Source organism: Callithrix jacchus, chromosome 14 (assembly GCF_049354715.1).
Source record: "Callithrix jacchus isolate 240 chromosome 14, calJac240_pri, whole genome shotgun sequence".
In the NCBI taxonomy this organism is placed as follows: Eukaryota; Metazoa; Chordata; class Mammalia; order Primates; family Cebidae; genus Callithrix; species Callithrix jacchus.
This window is the reverse complement of record NC_133515.1, coordinates 67,683,358-67,705,969: the sequence shown is the minus strand read 5'-3', so window position 1 is coordinate 67,705,969 and position 22,612 is coordinate 67,683,358. Positions and strand designations below refer to the sequence as shown.

The following is a 22,612-nucleotide window of genomic DNA, read 5'->3' as shown; positions in this document are numbered from 1 at the left end:
GTGGTGGTAACCCTTTCCTTCTGGTACTCATTGATTTCCCTGCTTGCAGCCAGAGCTAGAGACAGGCATTGTGGCCCAGGGCACATGGTTCTCTGTAGCAAGGGAGGCCCAGAACCGAGACAAAGGCTTTTTGCCCTTGGGAGAAGACCCATGACCACCTCCCCTTTGCAGTGGGAGGTTTTCAGGTCCCTGGGGTTCTGACACATGGCAGAGAGACCAAGGCATTTGCTTCTTTGTGTCTCAGCCCTGGCTAGGAGCCTGCCTTTGTTCCAACTAAGGGTCTTCTTTTGGGAATTTCTTCCACCCGTGAATGGCCATAAAAAGGCTCTGTGTGGTTTACATTTAAGTCTTTCAAGATCAGGAATTTTTGTGTGGGAAGTCCTCTCGAGGTAACTGGAGGTGGCTGCAGAGAGGGAAGCCGAGACCTACAGGCCACTTGTGTAAGCCCAAAAACAGATAAGAAAGCCATGTAGGTCGGGCGTGGTGGCTCACACCTGTAATCCCAGAACTTTGAGAGGCCAAGTGGGGTGGATCACCTGAGGTCAAGAGTTCAAGACCAGCCTGACCAACATGGAGAAACCCCATCTCTACTAAAAATACAAAATTAGCCGGGCATGGTGGCACATGCTTGTAATCCCAGCTACTGAGGAGGCTGAGGCAGGAGAATCCCTTGAACCCAGGAGGTGGAGTTTGCAGTGAGCCGAGATTGCATCACTATATTCCAGCCTTAGGCAATAAGAGCAAAACTCTCTCTCAAAAAAAGAGAAAGAATGCCAGGTAACCCTCGGCCAGCTGCAGGGTAGGGGCAGGCTGCTCTCAGAGAAGCCCTGGGGTCCTTCACCAGGTGGTGAAGGCCCTTCAACAGTCTTTGAAGTAAAGAGGCACTAACTAAGTTGAGGAAATCAAAGCTTTCAGGCTGCTGATTTTTAAAACTTCAAAGTCACATCACATTAAATGAATTCATTAAGAGGTAGAGGATCATCATGAGCCTTATAAGATTAAAGGACATGGGTCAGTCTAATTCTCCAGACCCAAGGAAAAATCATTAGTTTTAGGGTTAAGAAGAGCTGCTGAAAAATGTCCCTTCTGTGTTAGGGATTAGTCTCTGGTAAGGTAATAAAACTGGGGCTGACTGTGGCCCTCCCCCTTTCAGGAAGGTAAGGCTTATTAGCATCCATTTAAAAATCATACCCTCTAGGCTGGGCGCAGTGGCTTTGGGAGGTCAAGGCAGGAGGATCACTTGAGGCCAGGAGTTTGAGAACAGCCTTGGCAACATAGCAAGACCTCGTTTAATTTTAATTTTAAAAATTAGCCAGGCATGGTATGGCACATGCCTGTAGTCCCACCTACTTGGGAGGCTGGGGGAAAAGGATCAGTTGAACCTAGGGGATTGAGGCTGCAGTGAGCCATGATCACACCACTACACTCCAGTCTCAGTGACAGAGCCGTCTCTTAAAAAAAAATCCTGAGTATGTGTTGGATTTAACATGGGTGAGAGACCATGTGTCTGGGAGACCTAAATCACTGAGTGCACCCCCCACATCCTGGCCAGGGTCTGAGTGATCACACCTGAATGGGGATGAGGGGCAGGCTGGCTTCTGCTCAGAGGGCCCTCCCTGCACTATCCTACTGTGCAGGTAGGGTGTCCATGCCTGGTCAGGCTGGCTCCTCTCTCCCACTACAGGCCTTTGTTTCTGCCCTTCTTGCTCATCTTCAGAGGACCCCTCAGGTCCACTTTGTCCCCCGAGCCCTTCTACTTCAAAGCTGAACCACTCAATTGAGTACCAGATTCTGTTCTTGTTGTGTTTCCTAATTGCGTTGGATGTATTGTTTGAGTTTGGAAGTACCTTTGGGGCAGAGACTGGCCTCTCTTGCTATCCCCATGGTAGAGCAACCCCCATTGGGCACACAGCACACTCCAGTGGACCCCACAGCTGCTAGACCATGGGAGCTGTTTTGTTTTTTGGAAGGAAGAGAACCGTGTGGGGATTTGGGAATGTCACAGCCAGAGTGCCGTCACACCCCTCACCCAGTTTGGCTATTTTGGTTTGGTTGCTTTGTTTTTTGGTCTTTACAGCACTCCTGTTTTGAAGATGAAGAAACTAATGTGAAAGTTAGAAGATAGCTCAAGATCACGTAGCTGATGAGTGTGGAGCAGGGACTAGAACCCATGCTGTCTGATTGGCAGGACCGCCCTGGTATACTTGAACTCCAAGAGCTTCAGTAACAATAACAATGATGCACTTGGAGCTGACTCCAGCCAGGCACTGCTTGTGAGCACCTTGCCGCATTAGCTCTGCAATCCTCTCAGCACCCTAGGAAGAATAGTAACTGTCATGATTGCCATTTTATAGATGAGGAAACAGAGGCACAGAAGGCCTAAGTAAATAGGGGCTGGGGAACTGAGAATGAGAGTTTGGGAGAACATGGATTGAACCCTTTGTGAAGTGCCAGCCCCTGCTGGGCCTTTGTCACACAGCAATCCTCAGGGTAAATAGATGCTGTCATTATCATTTTACAGATAAGAAACTGAGGCTCTGGGCTGGGCACAGTGGCTCACGCCTGTAATTCCAGCACTTTGGGAGGCTGAGGCAGCCAGATCAGGAGTTTGAGACCAGCCTGACCAACATGGTGAAGCCCCGTCCCTACTAAAAATATAAATTAAAAAAAAATGAGCCAGGCGTGGTAGTGCATGCCTGTTGTCCCAGCTACTCAGGAGGCTGAGGAAGGAGAATGGCTTGAACCCAGAGGTGGAGATTGCAGTGAACCAAGACTGCGCCACTGCAGCCCAGCTTGGGTGACAGAGCAAGACTCCATCTCAGAAAAAAAAAAAAAGGAAAAGAAACTGAGGGTCTGTGACTTTCCCAAGGTCACATGGCTACAAGAAGGGACACTTGGGTCATCAGACTTGGACCCTGCTTTTTACCACTGAGTTTGACTGAGCCCAGACTGGGTTCGATTTACTATGCAGGCTCTGGCCTCCTGGCCAAGGAATTAGATTTTCCAGAGGCGTGGCCGCCTGACTCAAAGAATAGCCTCCTTTTTCACTCAGTTATGTGTTTTCTGTAAAAATAGAACTCTTCATTAAAACAGCACAGCACAGCCATCAGCTGCAATTACTAATTACTGTCCTTTTAAGAGATAATGCCCCCTTCTGTTCATTCACCACACCTGCTGCCACTTCCCGCCCACTCCCCTGCCTCCCGCATCACCACCCCCACCCTGCAGAGGGTTCCCAGAATGGCCAGGAGCCACAGGGATCAGGAAGAGCCACCCAGGCTCCAGTGAACACACATGAGACCAGTAGGACCCAGAAGAATGGAGAGTTTCCAGGACGCCCTACAGCTTCACTTCCTGGAGCTGCTTGGATCATGGGAACCCCCACAGCATTCCAGGCCTTGCTGAGTCCTTATGACTCAAGTTTCCTCTTCCTTTCTTCAGCAATTTGTTGAGTGATACGAGAGCAGGCACCAAGGATACAATGATGAGAAAGACCTAGTCCCCACCCAAATGAAGGAAGAATCTGGCAGGAAGACAGATCTGACAACAGCAAAGATGACTGAGAATGACAGCTAACCTCTCTTGAGGGGTGACACGCACCAGACACAGGCTCTTTCCCTTAGTCCTCCCAGCAACCCTCCTGGGAAGTACCATGACTGTCCTGCCTTGCAAATGAATAGCACCGTCAGAGGTTAAGGCACCTCTAGGAAGCAGCAGAGCCTGGAGGTATACCCGCATCATCTGATGCTAAAGGCCGTGTCTCAACAGGGAAGTGGCTCCCTCACGTACATGGCGGTTACTGTGCTCAAGTGTTCATTGTGGGTGCTGAGTAACTATAGGGGGTTGCTTTCAGGAACATGAAAGTAAAAATGTGGACCTATCATGCTTGCTGCCCACACAGCCTGTGTGTTTCTCTGCAGCCAGCTCTGCTGTGCCAGCTTCCACCACCACCAAGAGTGGGGTGCTGGGGTGAGCAGCCAGGGAGGGGACACAGGAAGGGTGAGGACTGCTGCCCCCAGGTAAGGGGATAGATATGACCTCTCACCCCAGGACTGTGCTTGGCTTAGCCAGAGTCATCACAAAAATGTCCCCTATTTACAAGATAATGATTTTTTTTAAAGTTTTTGGAAAAGCCATACCCAGTTCTGAAGAGTCTCACCCTAAGATCTCTCCTCTTTATAGCAGTGAGAAGAAATTGTTTATCTTTGCCTCACATGGGAACAGCTCCAAGTCTTAATCCTTTTGACAAATAATTAGCAGTGTGATCCTGCCCCAGGGGTGCAGGTGAGGCATGGCCAGTAAGAAAAGGAGGAAGAGGAGGCAGATGCCAGCATTCTCCTGGGAATCTCCATCATCAGCCTGAGCAGGAGTGATTGGGGAGATTGGCAAAGCTGGTGGCCTATGGCACAGCCATTTTCTAATGGGGAACAGAAACACCAACCTCACTGGTCTCTGTCTTCCTCCACAGAATCAGGGCTGCCCCAGACATACAGACCCTGTGGGCTGAGATGTCCCATGGTTCAGCAGGGACTGGCACTGTCAGGTCACCTGAGTGCTTTTCTGTGCCCCTGGGTTCTACATCACCTGTGCAGATGACATGGGAGTCAGCAGGTTCTGGTGGTTAGAATGGTGGCTGAGGGGATGCTGAGTCTGGGTATGGGGTGGCCGGTGTGGTCTGCTGAAGGCTCTGGCAGCATCCTGAGGAGAGGGCATAAGCGTGTAGAGATGGGGCTTCTGTCTGCACTGGGGCTCCCCGCCTGGACCAGGACATGTGTGCCACATGGCTTGGATGGGGCTGCAGAAAGTACCAGGAATGGGGCGCATCTCAGGACCCGGCTCTCCTTCCCCAGCCCCAGCAGTGGGACGAAGCACATGGGGTGTTTACAATGACCCACGCTCCTTCCCCTTTCTCTCAGAGAGAACAGTCACTTAGATGCTGATGGCATGGCAAGGGCATTCAGTCTTAGAAGGCCTCAGTGTTTACTTCACATGAGCTTCCACAGCTTAAACAGGAAAATGCTTGCAACAGGGGTCACAGCGAGGATGCCTTTGCCCAGGACCCAGTTCCTGTAGCTTTATGCATCTCCTTCCATCCTCTTCCTGTCATAAACCTGTCTTAGGTCCTAGGGGTGGAGGGTCTAATTGAACAGGCCAGAAAGCTTGGGGCTTTCTGGGAGCCTTCAAAGGCACCTGGCCTGGAAACTTGCGTCTTGGGATCTGGCAGGCCTGCAGCATCAAAGCAGGAGTCCCTTCCCTGTGTGCTGGAGAGCTGAATGCAGCTGCTGCTTAGAGTTTATCACAGTTCAGCCTGGTGGGAGTCCATGGCACAGCTGACATCACTCCTGTTTTACAGGTGTGGGACCTATGACATGCCCAGAGAGCTGGGACTTTGGCTTGGGTTTCTGATTCCCGGGCCTGTGTGTGTATTCACTTTGATGACACAGTGTGGGGCTTGAGGACGGTAATGTGACCATTGCTCTTCTGTAATGGCTCTAGTCAGAGTGTGTAAATGTTGACAGCTGCTGGATTTTGGTATTCTGGCATTTCGATCACAGAGACTCTCCTCAGTGATACTTTTTGGCCTTGCCCAGTGACTGTCCCCTGGGATGGAAGCCCTCCACCCCCACCCCAGTCAGGAGAGCCAGATGCTTGCACATCTGGAGCCCACTGTTCCTCCCCAGGTCCTGCTCTCACGAGGAGGAAGACTTTGCTTCTGGACAGTTTGGAATGGAATTGGCCAGTGCTCTGTTTGTCAGCTGTGGGAGTCCCACCCACACTGCAGCTATGGGGAATCAAGTAACAGGCTCCAGGACTAGGCAGATACTGTGTGCTCAGTACTGTGCCAGGCGCTGGGGGAGAGCAGTGGGGCCCTGTCTTGTAGGTACTTGCCATCCAGGTGGGGATGCATGATGAGGCACAGGACAAGACAAATGGTGGTTTCACCATCTACAGGCTGAGCTGGCTGCACACAGATTCTAGAATGTCTGACATTTAAAATGCTTGATATAAGTTTATTATTAAACTCTTAAGCCTAGGTGGCAAAAAAAGATTATATACATAGTAGGGGAATGGAAATGGCTTCCCAGAAGGGAAGAGGACTTTGACTGCGAATTAAATTGACATGACAGATTAACAAGAGAAAAAAACGTATTTAATTTTGTACATATCCATGGAAGTCCCACCAAATAGGAAGGTTCGAAGAAAAACCAGATGATTGAAGCTTAATAACATCTGGAGCTACAGGAAGGAATAGGGGATTGGGGTTCCTGGTGGTGGTAGAGACAAGTTATAGAAGGGTGACAGAGAGGAGATAATGAATAAAGGTCCTCTTGTTATGCAGATAAAAATCTCTCAGGTGACAGAAGTTGTCAGGAGCAGCCCTCTTCTTTATAGATACTTCTACTAATGTAAGTGTCCCTCAGAGATGAAAATTTCTAGGCCCGGCACTGTGGCTCATGCCTGAAATCCCAATGCTTTGGGAGGCTGAGGCAGGAGGATCATTTGAGCCCAGGAGTTTAAAACCAGCCTAGACAACATAGTGAGACCCCATCTCACAAAAAAATTAGCTGGGTGTGGTGGTCCATGCCTGTTAGGCCTAGCTATTTAGGAGGCTGAGGCAGGAAGATTGCTTGAGCCCAGGAGATTGAGGGTACAATGAGCTATGATCACATCGCTGCACTCTGCCTGGGCAGCAGAGCGAGACCCTGTCTCTGGAAGTTTCTTTTATAAAAGGGCAGCTTTTCAGAGCTACTTCTGTGTCTGCAGTTTCTCAGAATAACCAACTCAAAATATGCCAAAGTATATTTTGGGGTGGCATATTCTGGTCTCAAACAGCCATATTTTGGGGTATCATGTCCTGAGCCCCAGGTTTATATATGTGTCTAATGTAATTAAGTGCTAATGGAACACAGTGCCACACATTCAGAGAAGGACAGTGTGGTCACTTAGGGACATCTTGGAGGAGGGCTGGATTCGTGGGATTGAAATCGTTTTTTTCATCTCAGAATCCTTTATTCAAGTGGTAGTTTAGGCCCATTTGGTTGATAAGACAGGTAAGCAAGGGGAAGGGGAGGCCAGGCTTGACTACTCTATCCCATCCCCAACTGCCAACAGTCTCCCCTTGGCTTCCCCCAGAGTCACAGCATTCTGATGAGGCTGTGGCCACAGCTTTGATTCCCCCTGGTTGTGAGGGCCCCAGAATGTCACCCACCAGCCCTGATGACCTGCCAGGGCTCTGCCAGACTTTCTAAAGAAATGGGCCAGCATTGCTAGGTGGGTGGGCGGGCAGCAGCTACCCGTTGCAGTGAACAGGATGGAGAGGGTGGCTGGGCTCCTTAGTCAGAAGAGCAGCTGAGTTGCTCCTTCTGAGGGAGTGGAGTTGTTTGCTGATCCCTGTTGGGAGTGGGAGAAAGTTCTGCAGTGAACTAGAGGCAAGCCAGCAGAGGCGCAGATAACCACATCCAGACATCAGGAAGGGTGTCTTGGAGGGGAGTGTGCACAGCCCCCATGGGGACACAGAAAGCCAAAGGGTGACATCTGGTTAGGAGCTGGCTGGGCGTCAAGGGGGAAGGGTGATCTCAGCAGAGGCTTGGGCACAGGCACAGCACGGATGAGTCCAAGAGCCTGTCCTGAGGTTCAGGGAGCTGCTAATACCCATGTGATCAGTGTACCAGCACCCAAGGTCATGGGAGGGTGGCAGGAAGGGAGGGTGGAGTCAGAGCAGGAAGGTTGTGAAGGCCACACAGAGGCACAGAAGGTGAGGACCATGGGGCAGGGCTCTTTGCGGAGGAAAATCCCTCTGGCAGCGCTCACCAGCCAGCCCAAGGAACTCTCAGGAGCAAATCTGGATCCTCCCAGGATCCTGGATTGGAAGATCAGACCAGAGTGACCAGTGGAGCACTTGCCCCAGCCCAGAAAGGATGTGGTCGGGTTGAGAAATTCCGCTCTGGGCCACTCATGCTAATGGAATGTCAGCAGCTGCGAAGATAGAGCCTGCTATTGGTAGAACTAACTCACTGCAATGCCAGCTCAGCTTTCAGCCACATCTTTGCCAGGTCCATGGTGTGGTTGGGTCTGCGCTGGACCCATCCTGACCCTCAAGGATGAAGAAAGTGAGAAGGGGGCTCTGGCAGAGAGAAACTGCTGAAGAGGAGGTGCCTACAGAGGGCCGGGGGAATGCAGCTGGGCTGGCCTACCCAGGGAGCTGTCCCCAGGAACCAGCCCAGCCCAGGGGACTTGGCTGCCCGAGGGGAGGGGCTTTCCCACCTCTCTGACACTGCTCCACCCAGCTACCCCATCCTCCACACCCCCAGCCTCTTCTCTCCCCAACTCCCAACCAATTCCCACTCTACCCTGCTTATCACCGAACACCAGCTTCACCAAGACCCCTTCCCTGTTCTTTCCCTGCACTGATCCAAAAATACATCCCTTGGTTCTCTGGGCAGTGTGTCATTTATAGCTCTCTAATTGTTGCCTTGAAGGCGGCCATTCTGTTTTCTTCTTCATATTTCCAAAAGCAGAGGACTCTGATCCTTGTGGAGTGCTGGATCCTTTGTAAACCTGGGGAAGGAGTGCAGTGGGAGGACCAGTTGTCCCCGGCAGTTGCCCACTGGGTCATTCCTACTTGGGTCTGTGTCCTGTACTGGCTGTGCATTCAGGTCTGTGCAGTCCGCACTACGGGGATCCCAGTTTCTGCCCTTGGGACCTGATAGGTAAGCCAGGTGATCATTAGTTATGTTCCAAGAAGGGTGCAGGGCATCCTAAGAACTGGGAGAGGGGGATTGAAAGCCAAGCTTGGGATGGATGAAAATGAAAAGGAGTTGTATCTGGGGGGCATTTTGGGGATGCAGTGAGGAAGAAAAATAATATCTCTTCAGAAAATCCTGGGACAAATTCCACCCTCTTCATTCTCTACCAGGTTGCACTCTAAGGGACAAAGTGTGGAAAGATGGGCAGAGAGTTACGACATCGGAGGGCTTTATGAAGCTGGGAGCCCAGGTCTTCTCAGGGTAGAGGCCCAATGGGGAGAGAAGATCCAAAGGGGCAGCTGCCAAGGGCAGGCCTGGCCTGTCTGGGTGGCACCTGTAGCCTGAGGAGTCTGGGTGGCGGCCCTCCAATGGGGCAGGCCTGTGTGCTGCCCTCAGGTGGGCTAGCAGAACCACTGGGCAGTGATCAAATGCAGGGCCTGAGAGTCTTGCTCAACAGCGATGTCGAGAAGGTGCTGCTGTCTCCGGGCCTCAGTGGCTTAAACTCTCCACAGGCTGCCCAGGCAGCTGGTATGTGTCAGTACTGCTGGCAGTACCAGGGTGAAAATGTGGCTGTACTTTCATACTGGTTACTATGTAGCCACTGTCTGGACCCCTCCAGAACCCCCAGATCTCACTAGCATCTGAAGGGCCAACACCAGGCACAGCAGGGCCTCCAGGGCTCCACCCCAGCTCTTGGTCAGCAAGTGTCATGACTAGCCTGTGAGAAGCATTCTGGCTGTGCCTGCTGTATCCAGGGCAGAGGGAGGGAGCCAGCTCTACCCCTCCTGCAGTCCTGCCTCCAGGTGGGACCAGGACTTCAGCTTTTCAGGTCAAAAGAAATTCTGAAGTTGATTGCTCTCATTGCACAGTAACTGTCCCTAAATGGTGATTGAATAGGATTTCACATTGCTTTAATCCTATTGATTATATAAGCGAGCTGGCTATTTTGGGAAATCCAAGGAAGAATCCTTTGATAAAGCATTAACACCACCTTCTTCATGTATCCAGGGTCAGGAAGTACAGTTTGCCGTTTCACTTAGGAGGTGTTGCTTGGGCACCTATACTACCATGGCTGGCAAGGTGGGAAGTGGAACTCTGTCCTTAGGGGACCTCCTTGCCAGTTCCTTGCTCTACCTTCACTTACAGATTCTAAGCCACTGTCTGGACGGGTCTCTTATCCAAGGCCCCATGCTGGGCCCTGTGGGGAATATGAGTGTAAGCCTGGCCCCATGTTCAGAAGGCACAGGGCATTGCTTAGCAGAGGATGTGGGTAGGAAGAGCAAACTGAGCAAGACCAGGACTCACAGGACAGTGCCTCAGAGATGGGCAGAATGGCACATGGTCAGGGGACATGTGGCATCAGCAGTGTGGGCACTGACAATGCTTCATGGAGTGCTTCATGCTTTGGCAGCCAAGATGGAAAGAAACTGAGTGAGGCAGAGAGTGAAAGCAAGTAATCCAGGGGCATGGTAGAGGCTGCCACCCTGATGGCACTCTACCTTCTATGAGCTGGGGAGGTGGGCATGTGGGGTTGCCCTGGTGGGGCAGGTGTCCGAGGTGAAAGTGAGCCCTCGCTGGGGTGTGCTGATGGCCACTGTTCCTTTCCACAGCCTGATGTTCACCAAGGTGAAGCTGGAGCAGGTGCTGAAAGGCCCAGAGGAAGCCCTCGTGACCTGCAGACAAATGCTGCGGCTGTGGCAGACCCTGTACAGCTTCTCCCAGCTGGGGTGAGTGGCCATCATTGTCTCTTGGGTTGCCAGAGGGTGGTTGCCAGGGCAACAGTCCACAGCTGGGTAGCCACCACACCTGCCAGGATGAGGAGGAAAGTGAGGCTGTTGAATGAGAGCATGGAACTTCCTGCCCACAGAGCTTTTCACAACCATAGTCCACTTTGAACCTCCTGACAATCCTCTATGAAGTGCATAGAGACCCTGCGTAGGACATTGAGGTTCAGAGTGGTAAGAAGGAAGAGAGATCATTCCTGAGCACTGGAGCCAGGTGTTGGGCTTGTGCCTTTAGTTTATACCTCAGCTGCTTATAGCTTATGCATTATCAGATTTTATTCCCAGCCCAGTGAGGAAACTCAGACGCAGACACTTTATATATAGCTTTCCAGAGTCACTCGCCTGTTAAGTGGTAGTGCTGGGACTTGAACCTGGATCTCCTGAGTCCCAGCCCATGGACCTGTCACTTCTTCCCTCATTCCATTTGGAGGCCAGAAGAGGAGGTGGAGTCCTTCTTCCCTACTCACCCACGCTCTTCATGCGTCTTGTCTCCTACTGGAGACCCTTGCCTGGGATCTGGGTCTTTCATGGGCCAGAGCAGGACACTCTTATCTAGGCTGAATCTACAAAAAGTCTTTGCTCAAACCCAGTGGGATGCCTGGGCTCAGCCTATGCAACCCAAAGGGAAAGAGGGCCTCCTGCGGACCAGGGACCCTACCTCTTCCTGATCCTCTTGCCCATCTTTGGGATAGCTGGCTGTGTCATCTCCCTGAGGCCTCAGGGGACCCCATCTGGTGTGTATTTGTGTTTTCACAGAGACTCTGGGAGCCCAGAAAGCTTCCAGACTCCCCAGAGGAACGTCTGTAATAGTGAAATTTACAGAGGAGGGTAATCAGATGGAGTAAAACACTTTGGGCAGAGTCAGCCCTCACTTTTCAGGCCTAGGAGACCATGGCAGAGCAGGACCAGTGGGTGGAAACTGCCAGAAGGAGGTTCTGGGATGAGAGACTTTTCAGAACAGGAATAGGAAGCCACCTGGCAGCTGGATGCGTGAGGCCGTGGACCACACTCTGGGTGAGGGGACTTGCATTCTGATGGCCTCATTCTCCTGCTCACTGGCTGTGACCACCCGAGCAGGTGCACAACCCGGCTCCCTCCTGCCCCGAAGCTGGCTGCTCCATCTCTGCATCCTTATCTGGATGGCTGATTGTCTTTTCCTCCAAGTGGTCAGTTGTGGTGGGACCCCTCCAAGCTACAGCTTTGTTTCCCAGCACTGAAGGCCCAACCTGTGCCTCCCTTACAGCAGCACAATTGCAGGACTGGGGCTTGTCACAACAGGAAGCCCCTAAGCACCTCTCCTTGGCTGCCCCAAACTAGATTTTACAAACCCTGGTTTCTGATCTGTGCCCCCAAGTTTAGAAAAGACTCGTCCCTATCTCCTGGGAAAGCCAGGAGAATACTGGATCCAGGCTTCTGGTCCAGATAGCCCTGCCCTACCCTGGGTATAAAATCTAGTTTGGGGTAGCCAAGGATTAGGACCACAGCCTGCAGGTCTGGCCTTAGCAGACCTTGACTATCAGCCTCACCTTCCACTGAACTCCCTGGCACACCCCCTTCCTCTGCTCTGTCTGGGCCATCCCCACACTGCTGGTCTCATGTTGTAATTGCCCCTCTGGCCTCTCGAGATGCCCCTCCTTCATGGAGCCACCAAGCACCCAGCCTCTAAAATGCTTCATTCAACCCTCTCCATATGGGTCTTTGCTAATTGCTCCACTTGGACTGTCTCTTCTCCCCGTCTGGGTAGTAAGGGTCTTCAAGGTAGGGATCATGCAGTACGTTGGCCTAGAACCAAGCGTAGTCCTGGAGATGGGCTCTCTCTGGAGCTTTAGGAAAGGCCCCTTTACAGGATTGGAGAGAGAGTTGAATGGGAAGCTGCACCCAGCCCTGCTTCATGCCAGCCCTGCACCAGGACCTGCCCGTTACCTCATTTACTCCCCATGACCACCTTGTGGGATGGACATTCTCATGATCATTTTCAAGATGAGAAACCCAAGACAGAAAGGTCAAGTAGCATTGCCTGGGGTCACAAAGCTGAGAAGGGCGGCCCGTGGTTTCAACCTAGTGTTTCTGGCTGTTTTGTTTTGTTTTGTTTTGTTTTTTTAGAACAGGGTCTCACTCTGTTGCCCAGGCTGGAGTGCAGTGACACAATCACAGCTCACTGCAGCCTCCATCCCCTGGCCTTAAGTAATCCTCCTGCTTCAGCCTCCCAAATAGCAGGGACTACAGGGACTCACCACGATGTCTGGTTAATTTAAACATTTTTTGTAGAGATGGGATCATACTGTGTTGTCCAAGCTCTTTAACTTAGGTGATCCTCCTGCCTCAGCCTCCAAAAGTGCTGGGATTACAAGCATGAGCCACCATGCCTGGCCTGTCTCTTGCTCTTTTGTACCACACTTTGTGCTTCCTGGGAATGGGAAGGGGTAGGAGAGGAAAAACCAGTCCTGAACCATTGTGGTTTTATGGATAGTTTCCTCCAGTGCCCACTAAAATTCCCAGACCGAAGTTGAAACCAGTGTGAGCCTGAGTTAGAAGGGAAGGACACCCCTGGCTTTCTTTGTGGGATCATCATTTAGTACTTCTCTGAAGGAAAGAAGCCTTTTGGCCTGCCTTCTCATCTCCTGTGCCTTCTGCTTCCGTTCTCTAAGTTTCCCCGATCGACAGCGTCAAAGGTTGTGGGCTTCCTCGGCAGTGGGAATGGGCTGGTTGGGGCTGCTTGTGCCCTGGATAGCCGCGGCAGGCTGTGCTGCTTTCTGAGCTGGAGGCTGTTTCCTGGCTCCCCCCAGCTCGTACTGTGTGAAAAGAGAAACCCCTGCTCCTAGCAGTATAGCAACAGGAACCTGAGAAATTGAGGACATGGTTTGGGAGGATAGGATGGGATCTCCATGACTATTTGATCTGCCACCCTAGGGACCTCTGCTGGCTCCTCTGGGGCCCCCCTGGCAGTTTAACAAAGGGAAGCCTGAGGCAGGGGGTGGCATCTGGGCCCCTTTCCGTAGCAGATTGGGGGGGCGGTCACAGCACTTCTGGTGCCCTCTCAAGACCAGGCTTTCCTTGGAAGCCAGTCCACAGTCTCCACTCTTTGCCTGGCACTCTGCTAGATGTAGCTCGCCCTGGCCTGGGAAGCTTCAGCCTTACCCACTTCAGAGAAGAGAGTAGGGAGTGGGGAAGAGTTTGCAGGCCTCAGCCTGTATGGTACACGACCCATGCTGATCCGTCCTGCCTTTCTAGTGGTCTTGGTGACTTCAGCTCTGTCTTTGGGCCTGAACCCACAGCCCCAGAGCCTGCCTGAAGTGAGGCTGTCCCATTCTCTCTGCCCTGGCCCTCCTTTGCCTTCCAGAGGCCTGGAAAAGGATGGCAGCCTCGGTGAGGGCCTCACCATGAAGAAGCAGAGTGGCATGCACCTGACTTTGCCTGATGCCCATGATGCAGACTCTGGTAAGAACCGGCTCCTTGGGCAGCTGTGTGCATGGACCCACAGCTCACACTACCAGCTTGGGAACACCAACTTGGAGAGTGGCACCCGGCCAGGCCAAGCCCACCACTGCTCTTTGCCAGCTGCTGCCCAGGGGCCTTGGTGCTAAGGAGCTACCCTCAGGCATCTTCTAGGGCTGATCTTGGCTGTGGGTAGGGGTTGGCTGCTGGCCCCACAGTGGGCAGTGGGCAGGGGAGGAACCCTGCCTCGGGCATGGGGGTGAAGAAAGAGTAGCCTGGCTGGAAAGGGGATTGTGGAGCACAGAAACTCTTTCCCCTTAGGCTCAAGCCGGAGGCCACAGTCCACCTAATGTCCTCGGTAGATCAAGTCCAATAGAAAGGAATGGGCGCTGAGCTCTTTACAATTTTAAGCTGAAAGCTGACTTTCCTGGAAAAACTCATCTTGAAACCCATGACTTGTGAAATTCAAATGAGTTCAGGAACTACATTTAATATTTTTTAACTTCGGACCTGCTTAAAGCAGAACACCTTTATCAAAAACACAAGAATTAGTCATGGGAAAGAAAGTGTGAGTGGAGTTGTAGTTGGTGGAATTGCTCAGTTTTTTCACTTCGGTGAACATGAGCCAAGTTGCACCTTTGTTGTCAAGTGACAGAGTTGATTTCAGAAGCCAAACCTAGCACCCAAATTTAGAGGCACATCTCAGGGGTGTATGGCTGTATGTAGAGCTACTGTCTCCCAGGAGGGAATGGTGAAAGGAGGGAGGGAATGGTAGGTCCCTTGCAATTAAAGAGGGAAGAATCATGAACAGTTATTAGGACTCCACATACGCTTGTCTCATAAACTGAAGTCATCTGTGGTTTGCCCTGAGGTCTCCTGAGTTTATTGGAGCCTTTATTGCCTCTGTGAGAGAGAGAGAGAAAGTACTCACATTTCACCTGCATAGGAATTATAAATGTCAACAGTTTGTATATCCTGAACCGGGGCCCATATCACCCAGAACTGCCACTGGGAGAGGTTTTCCAGAGGGCAGTGTTCTGACTTGAGCTGCTGTTCAAGGGTCCTTCACAGCACAGCCTTGAATGGGGACCTTTACACAAACAAATGATAATATGCACTTGTGAAAACAGAGTCAAAGTAGCCAAGGGAAGAAAAGAAAAATCATTCATAATTTTACCACTTAGACCTTCATAAATGGCCTTTCAGATTTGTTTCCATGCCCATATTTCTTTTTTATAAAAATGTGGTTCTATTCTTCTGTAACTTGCTTGTTTTCACCAAACTATATAGTGTGAACATCCTTCTACATTGACATCTGTATTTGTACATTGTTATTTTAATAACTGCAGAGTCAGATGATTATGCCCCCACTTGTTTTTAATCAGTCCCTGTCATTGGACACTGAGGTCATTTCTGTTGTATTCACTTAAAGAGCGTCTTTGCTGACATTATGTTTTCCTAGGAATAGATTCTTAATGGGATCTCTGCCTGATTGGCCTCCAAAGAGCTCCCCTCCCTGGCTGTGGGTGAGAGGACTGTGGGTGAGAGGACATAGTGGCCCCTCCCCAGTGGGTCTGTGAGCTGCTTTCTGGCTGCCCAGCCATGCCACCCTACCCTGACTCTGGGTGCCTTGTCTCCCTGTTGTGCTGGGCAATGATTGCTCCTGGGGCCTGCGACGTGTGGACCTCTGACCACTGCCCTGCCCATCCCCTCTTGCTCTCTGCAGGCTCCCGGCGGGCTTCATCCATTGCAGCCTCCCGGCTGGAGGAGGCCATGTCAGAGCTGACCATGCCCTCTTCGGTCCTGAAGCAGGGCCCCATGCAGCTGTGGACCACGCTGGAACAGATCTGGTTGCAGGCTGGTGAGTGCCCTGGTCCCAGTGACACTTGTGGCCTGTCTGCAAGCCATGCACACTCTCAGAACCCTGTCCTGGAGAAGGGAGTGTGGTGAGGTGGGGACTCCTTGCTAGGCCCACGCAGGTTACAGAGTCCTGGCATCTGGCTGTGGGTCTCCTTCTCTGCCCAGTGGGAATGATGTCTGCCTCCCTGCCCCCCAGCAAACCCAAACATGAGAGGATTGGAGGTCCTCAGAGGCCAGTCTCAGTCTCAAGAATGGGCTTCAAACCCTGGAGAGCTCAGAGTAGTCAGAGAGGGGAGGTGTAGAGGCCCCTGAGAAAGAGAGATCTGGGGGTAGAATTTATTGAAGGTGGAGGCAAGACTGGTAACTTCGAGGTTGCCATTCAGGTGACTGTCCCTCTTGGTGACTAAGTGACACCATTGCCACCAGGAGTCTGAAGGCCAGCCAGTGTTAGGGAGGCAGGCTGCAAGAAAGCTGGCTGCAGAGTCCCACAGACCTGGGTTCTGAAGGCAGCCCACAACTGGCTAGCCCAGATCTGAAATGAGCCAATGTGAGACACACTCAGTGTGGCCTACTCAGCAAAAGGTGTTAGGCTTCTGTCTTGTCCATGGCAGCCATGGTGAAGGAAGAGGCAGCGTGGCCCTGGACAGTGAGTGTCCTAACACTGGCTTATGAAAGCCCGGGAGTGACTCACTGCCAATAGTTTTGAAAATTGACCCTGACAGTGGTGTGAAAGGTGGATCACAGTGGAAAGAGAGAGAACCAAGACCAAAGATGGCAAGTGCCTGAATGAAATAAAATGGCAGCAGGAGACAGGGAAGGATGATAGGCTAAATGGAACCCTAAAGTACCCCAGGCCAACACAGCTCCTTGATCTAGAGCTGCCCAAGTGAGAGAGAGAGAAAGTACTCACATTTCACCTGCATAGGAATTATAAATGTCAACAGTTTGTATATCCTGAACCGGGGCCCATATCACCCAGAACTCAGGAGTACCTCTTGCGTTTTCTCTGATTACCCTCCCCTCTGCTCCTTCCCCATCATGGGGGGTGCTCTGTCATCCCCAGAGGAAGTTGGAGAAGAAACCCAAAGTAGATGATCTTTTACTGGGATGTGGGGATTTGGTAAGTCAGAGTCAGAATGTGCTTGTTAGCTAAGAATCTAAGGTTTCCCACTGCATGCTTCTCACATACGGACACATTAGTATGCAGTACACCCCTGCTCTCCCCACTGTAGCTTCTGAATCTAGAAAAAACACTGGGCAGGATTCACAGAAAAGCTAGACATGGGAGCATTTTAACAATGCAGAAACTGCCCCGGTTAGCATCTCAGGGTTCCCTCAGATGCTAGGTGTAGGCGGAGGCTGCGCTTGCTCCACAGTCGGGTTGTTGTGTTTTAAGTAGGAAGAGGGATATTGAAAAATCCAGAGGAATAACAAACGAGGCCTCCCCTTAGGCAAAGATTCCCATCTTCTTCTAAGATGTGGAGCCGTAATGACTTCCAACTTCCAAGGAGCCACGTGGAGCCGCAGCCCCCGCAGGTTCCCACCCAAGATGGGAAGCCGCATACATGATGGGGCTTTACCAACTTTAAGGAATGCAGCATAACACAGTGATCAGATTCTGCAGTTGTGGGTTGCCTGTGCCGGAGCTCCCAGGCCTTTTGTTTGAATGATTTGCCTTGTTTTTGGGTCAGTGAGGTGGTTTGTTTTTGTTTTGAGGCAGAGTCTTACTCTGTGGTCCAGGCTGGAGTGCAGAGGCACAATCTCAGCTCACTGCAACCTCTACCTCCCAGGTTTAAGTGATTCTCCCGCCTCAGCCTCCTGAGTAGCTGGGACTACAGGTGCATGCCACCATGCCCTGCTAATATTTTTGTATTTTCAGTAGAGAAAGGGTTTCACCGTGTTGGCCATACTGGTTTCAAACTCCTGACCTCAGGTGATCTGCCCGCCTCAGCCTCCAAAGTGCTGGGATTACAGGCGTGAGGCACTGCACGCAGCCTGATTTGTCCTGTTTACTAACATCGTCACAAGCTTGCTTGCAGTTCTCAGATCATATATTGCTTTACACTAGGGATGCTCCCATGTTCTGGTAACTCCAAGTAAGGTTCAAGGCCCTCGTGAAGCCAGTAATTAGACTTGGGAATGTCAGTAGAAACACAACCCCTTCAGGCCAGGCATGGTGCCTCATGCCTGTAATCCAAGCACTTTGGAGGCCGAGGTGGGCAGATCACCTGAGGTCGGGAGTTCAATATCAGCCTGACCAACATGGTGAAATCCCGTCTTAAAAAAAAAAGAAAGAAAGAAACACAACCCCTTCAATCATTTGCACATGAGCCTTTCTTCTCTGGTCATTATCTTAGATATTCACTCCACAGATGAGAACTCCGCGAACAGCATCTGAATGCTTCAAATGTGGTGCCACGTCAGGGTCAGGCAGTGTAGTATTAGGAGATCAGTTTGGGTGCCTGTAACAGATCCAAAATAGCAGTGTCTTGCACAAGGTGGATGCTTATTTCTTTCTCATGTAACAGTTTAGAAATGACAGCCTTGACTGGGACAGCAACTCTTCTGTCTCTAGGGTATCACTGTCGTCCATGTGGTCTAGGATGGCTCTCTGCCACATTCACATTCCAAGGCAAATGATTAAGGAGGATGAGAGGAAGAAAGGAACCCCCTTCCCTATAAGGACATGTCCTGGAATTGGCACACATCACTTCCTCTCATGATCCATCAGCCAGAACTTAGTTATTTGACTGCCCCTAACTGTAGAGGGCTCTGGCAGATGTCATCATTCCGTGTGTCCCATTAAAAGTCAAGGGATCAGACGAGGCACAGTGGCTCATGCCTGTAATCCGAGCACTTTGGGAGGCCGAGACAGGCAGATGGCTTGAGCCCAGTAGTTCAAGACCAGCCCAGGCAACATAATGAAACCCCATCTCTACTAAAAATACAAAAAAAAAAAAAAAAAATTAGCTGGGCATGGTGGTGCATGCCTGTAGTCCCAGCTACTCTGGAGGCTGAGGTGGAAGGATCACTTGAACCTGGAAAGTCAGGGCTACAGTAAACTAGACTGTGCCACTGCACTCCAGGCTGGGCAATGGGAGTGAGACCCTGTCTCAAAAAAAGAAAAAAGAAAAAAAAAAAAGAGGTCGGGGAGGGGATCTGTCATTCTAGAAGAAGGGGAGAATAGACTGGTGACTGGTGCACAGCCGCTACGGCCAGTAAAGGAACATGAGAAGGTGTCCCAGCTCTTTCATTCTGAGCATGAGAGGATTTCAGGGTAATTTGCACCCCCTGAGCCCTCTCCCCTCCCCTGGCTGCCATCACCACTAGCAAGCATCTACTGAGCACCTGTTGAATGGAGGGCTGCCAGGACCAGATCACCAGGGCAATGATCTCCCTAACCCGCCTCCCCAACCTGACCCAGGCTAAGAATACGATCAACATCCCACCCCCACCCACCCTGCCTAATGACTCCACCAGCTGCAGCAACTTTGCAGCAAGGGAAAAAGATGCCTTGATCATTTTGGAAGGAGCTAATCCCCCTGGTTTGAGTCAAGATAAATTGCATCCCAGTCTGTTTGGCAGTAAGTTCCATCATGAATTCACTCTTTGGTTGAATTCAAAGGGACTGCTGTAGCCTTTCTCTCTCAATTCTTGCCCTCCTCCCCTCCCTTCTTCAAGCCTCTTTCCAATTCCAGTCCAATGTGAGAAGCTGATGGACAGTTCCCACTTGAGAGACAGGCTGCAGGGCAATGCCTCTTGAGCAGAGGGTCTGTACGAGAGTGGGTGGCACAGAGTCCCATAGATGCTCCAGGATCTGAGTGTTGAGAGAAGTGCTTTCCCTAAAAGCAAGAACTACCCCCTCATCCCCCACTGCAGGTCATGGCTCTGCAAGTTGACAGTGGGCCAGAGGGGGAGACACATGCAGAGAGAGTTCCCCTGCCCAGGAGGTCCAGGGGCTCATGGGCAGTTCCGGGCTTTATCTAGATTTAGGGGAAGCTGACCTGAGTCTCAGCTCCCTGATGCCAGACTCCTGTGGTCTGGTGCTGGTGCCCTGGCCTTCAGTTGGAGGCCACCCCAGGTGTCTCCTGGGCAGACTTGGTGGGGCTGGGGTGGGACAGCCAGTGCTGTGGCTGAAGCAGGTGTTTATGATGAAGCCCTAGTCCAGGGAAAAGCTGGTACTTGCCCTTGGTCCTGCATGCTCCTCTACTCCTTATCATCCTTACCCTTTTCCCAAATCCCTATCCTTCCCACCTGCTCCTGTCTCCATTCAGTGCCTTCTTCCCATGTCCTCCTTTTCCCTAGCTGCAGCTTTTTCTTCCCCGCTCCCAGTTTCCTGAGTCAGCAAGGCCACTCTTAGGACAGACCCATGCAGCCCCTGACTACCTTGTGCCCTCTGGGTCCCAGGGATGGAGGGTCTCAGATCAACCTGAGAACTCCCTGCAGATCTTTGAATTCCCTGGTTGGTATGAGTGTTCTCCGTTCTAGCCCCCTTGGTCTTCACTTTCCCTCCACCTTTGCCCTCTCCCCATCTTCCTTCTTTTTCTGGGCATTCATATGCTCTGAGCGGCTGATGCTTATTTCCTTTGGGTCACCAAAACGGCCCCCACTGAGGGTCAAGGCTAGCTATGGTGAATTCCTTTGGGGGGGCTAACCTATTTCTCTCCTGCCCTGTGGATCGCCTCTCAGGTCTGGGGGAGGGTCTAGGTAGGAAGCACACTCACCTAGGGAAGGCTAAGAGGCCTTAGGTGTGGGCCTAGGTTCTCTATACCCTGCCCTTCAACACAGAGCCAGCCTTCGGGCAAGGCCCTCCCTACAAAGGAGGTGTGGAAATAGCTCATGGAAAGTGGGCCCATCCCCCAGCCAGGGGTGGGAGAGCCTCAGCTTTGGCAGAAAGACTCGAACCAGCTCTGGGTGCAGGGTTAGACCAGGATGCCTCAAAAAAAAATAATAAAAGGGCCTCTTGCAAAGCTCCAGGGAACAGATGTTTTCCATTTGTAGCCTGCCGGGAGAAAGCACAGAGGGGAGAGGGTGGAGAGAGACGGAGGGAAGAGGAGGAAAACTGGAGACAGACAAGCAAGAGAAGAGGTCAGGGAGTAAGCAGAGGGAAAATTAGAAAGGGATGAGAGCGTGAAGGAACTGAGGGGCCCCTGGACGCTAAGGGTACAGCAAGGCCCTGAGTGCTGGGGTGATGACCTCAACAATAAAAATTCAAGGAAAATGTCAAGCCCTGGCCAGAGGAGGCCAGGATGGGTGTGGGCACCACTGGGTCCTGGCAGCCAGGGCCAGGCTGGGGATGATCAGGGCCATGGGTGGACGCAGTGCCACAGACCTCCTGCAGCCAACTGTCCATGGCTGGCAAAGTGGCCAGCAATTTACTCAGGGACACTGAGACTAGCAAGGGGCGCTGCACTGTCACCCAGACCTGTGGGCCTGTCTGCACGTTGGAGACCCACCCTGGAGGCTGGCCCTGCTGGGCACTGTCTGCCAGGCTGCCTGAAGTCCTCAGGAGGCCTCCCTGCCTGGGCTCTGTCTTCTGGTTTCATCTCTAACAGTATGGAGCTTGTCAGTGGAACAGCCCTAATGGTTCTTCAGGTCACATTCTCTGGTATGTGACCAGCCCGGCAAGGCCCAGGCCTCTGGAAGACCCAGGGCCCTGAGATAAGAGGGATTGGGATTAGGTGGGGTGCCCTCTAATTAATATCTGTTGATGTGAATGTACTATGAGGGGTCCCCAAGGGAGAGACCGGGGGCAGCCTCTGGAGACAGGGCAGCAAGTTGTAAACAACTTAATGAGCTATCCAGGGCCAAGTGGGCCAGGGAAGTGGGGAACCTGACCCCTGGGCCCTCAGCTAAGCTGAGCTTCTGACAATGAAGCAGCTACCCCGCAATACTCACACCCACACACTTCCTTCTGCTTCTCCTCTCCCGTCACCCTGGGGAATTCTGCCACAGTGGAGCCCAGCCCACCTTCCTTGTCCTCTTAGCTAGTTCAAAGGCCTCTGCAGCCTTCAGGCTCCAGCTCCAATGCCACCTCCCTCAGGAAGATTTCCCTGACCACACCAGCAGCACTGACCTGGCCCCTCCTGAGTGCCCATAATACTCCCATGTGGCACTTGTCATTCCACTACTGTGGTCCCTCAGGTGGTTTAGTGGCTCAGCTGCTCCCACTCCTGCCCCGACTCTTTCTCCTCGTGGGGGGATCAGGCACATAGTACTCAATAGGTGTACGTTAGGCACTCAGTTATGGGCAGACACCCCAGCAAAGCAGAGAGGGAGAGCTGAGGCTGAGATAACCAAATCTCTGACCCCTCCCTCCACTAGCCATCTGCCCCTGGGTTCAGAGCCCCCATTTCCTGTGCTCTCTGCCTTGGGAATCTCCATTTTAGGCTGTCCTCAGGGACTAGAGCCTGCATTTCTCTCCCATATCCGGGAAGCCTGGCTTCTCTGTGTTGAATTCTCTGATCCTCCCAAGTTCTCATCTCCACTAGAGAAAGAGTCCTCTTGCTCAGAAAATGATGTATTTGAGGGCATGGCACACTACTCAGGTTGTACACTGAACCTTAGGCAATGCTCGTGCTAAGTACCCCAGTGCCTGTTTTGCAGTCAAAGTCTTAGTTAGCCCTCTCCTGCTGCTTATTGGGACAGAAAGAGGGGACGTCTGGGCCTGGTTTCTCTACCTCTTTCTCGGAGCTTCCCTTGGGGATATCTATTCTCTCTCCTACCCTAGACATAATCTGAACTAGGGTAACCTCAGCTGTCAGCTTTTGCTAGGCAGAGTTCTTG

At 51.8% G+C, this 22,612-nt stretch overlaps 1 protein-coding gene across 5 annotated transcripts in view; it reads left to right on the top strand.

The window, feature by feature from the left end:
* Positions 1 to 22,612, top strand: part of TTC7A (tetratricopeptide repeat domain 7A) — a 140,371-nt gene that overhangs the window by 99,086 nt on the left and 18,673 nt on the right. For all 5 annotated transcript variants that reach the window (XM_078349405.1, XM_017964344.4, XM_078349406.1 and 2 more), the window contains 3 exons: positions 10,358 to 10,474; positions 13,872 to 13,969; positions 15,693 to 15,827. In XM_078349405.1, coding sequence (XP_078205531.1) covers positions 10,358 to 10,474; positions 13,872 to 13,969; positions 15,693 to 15,827 — 350 coding nt within the window. The remainder of the gene's footprint in view (positions 1 to 10,357; positions 10,475 to 13,871; positions 13,970 to 15,692; positions 15,828 to 22,612) is intronic.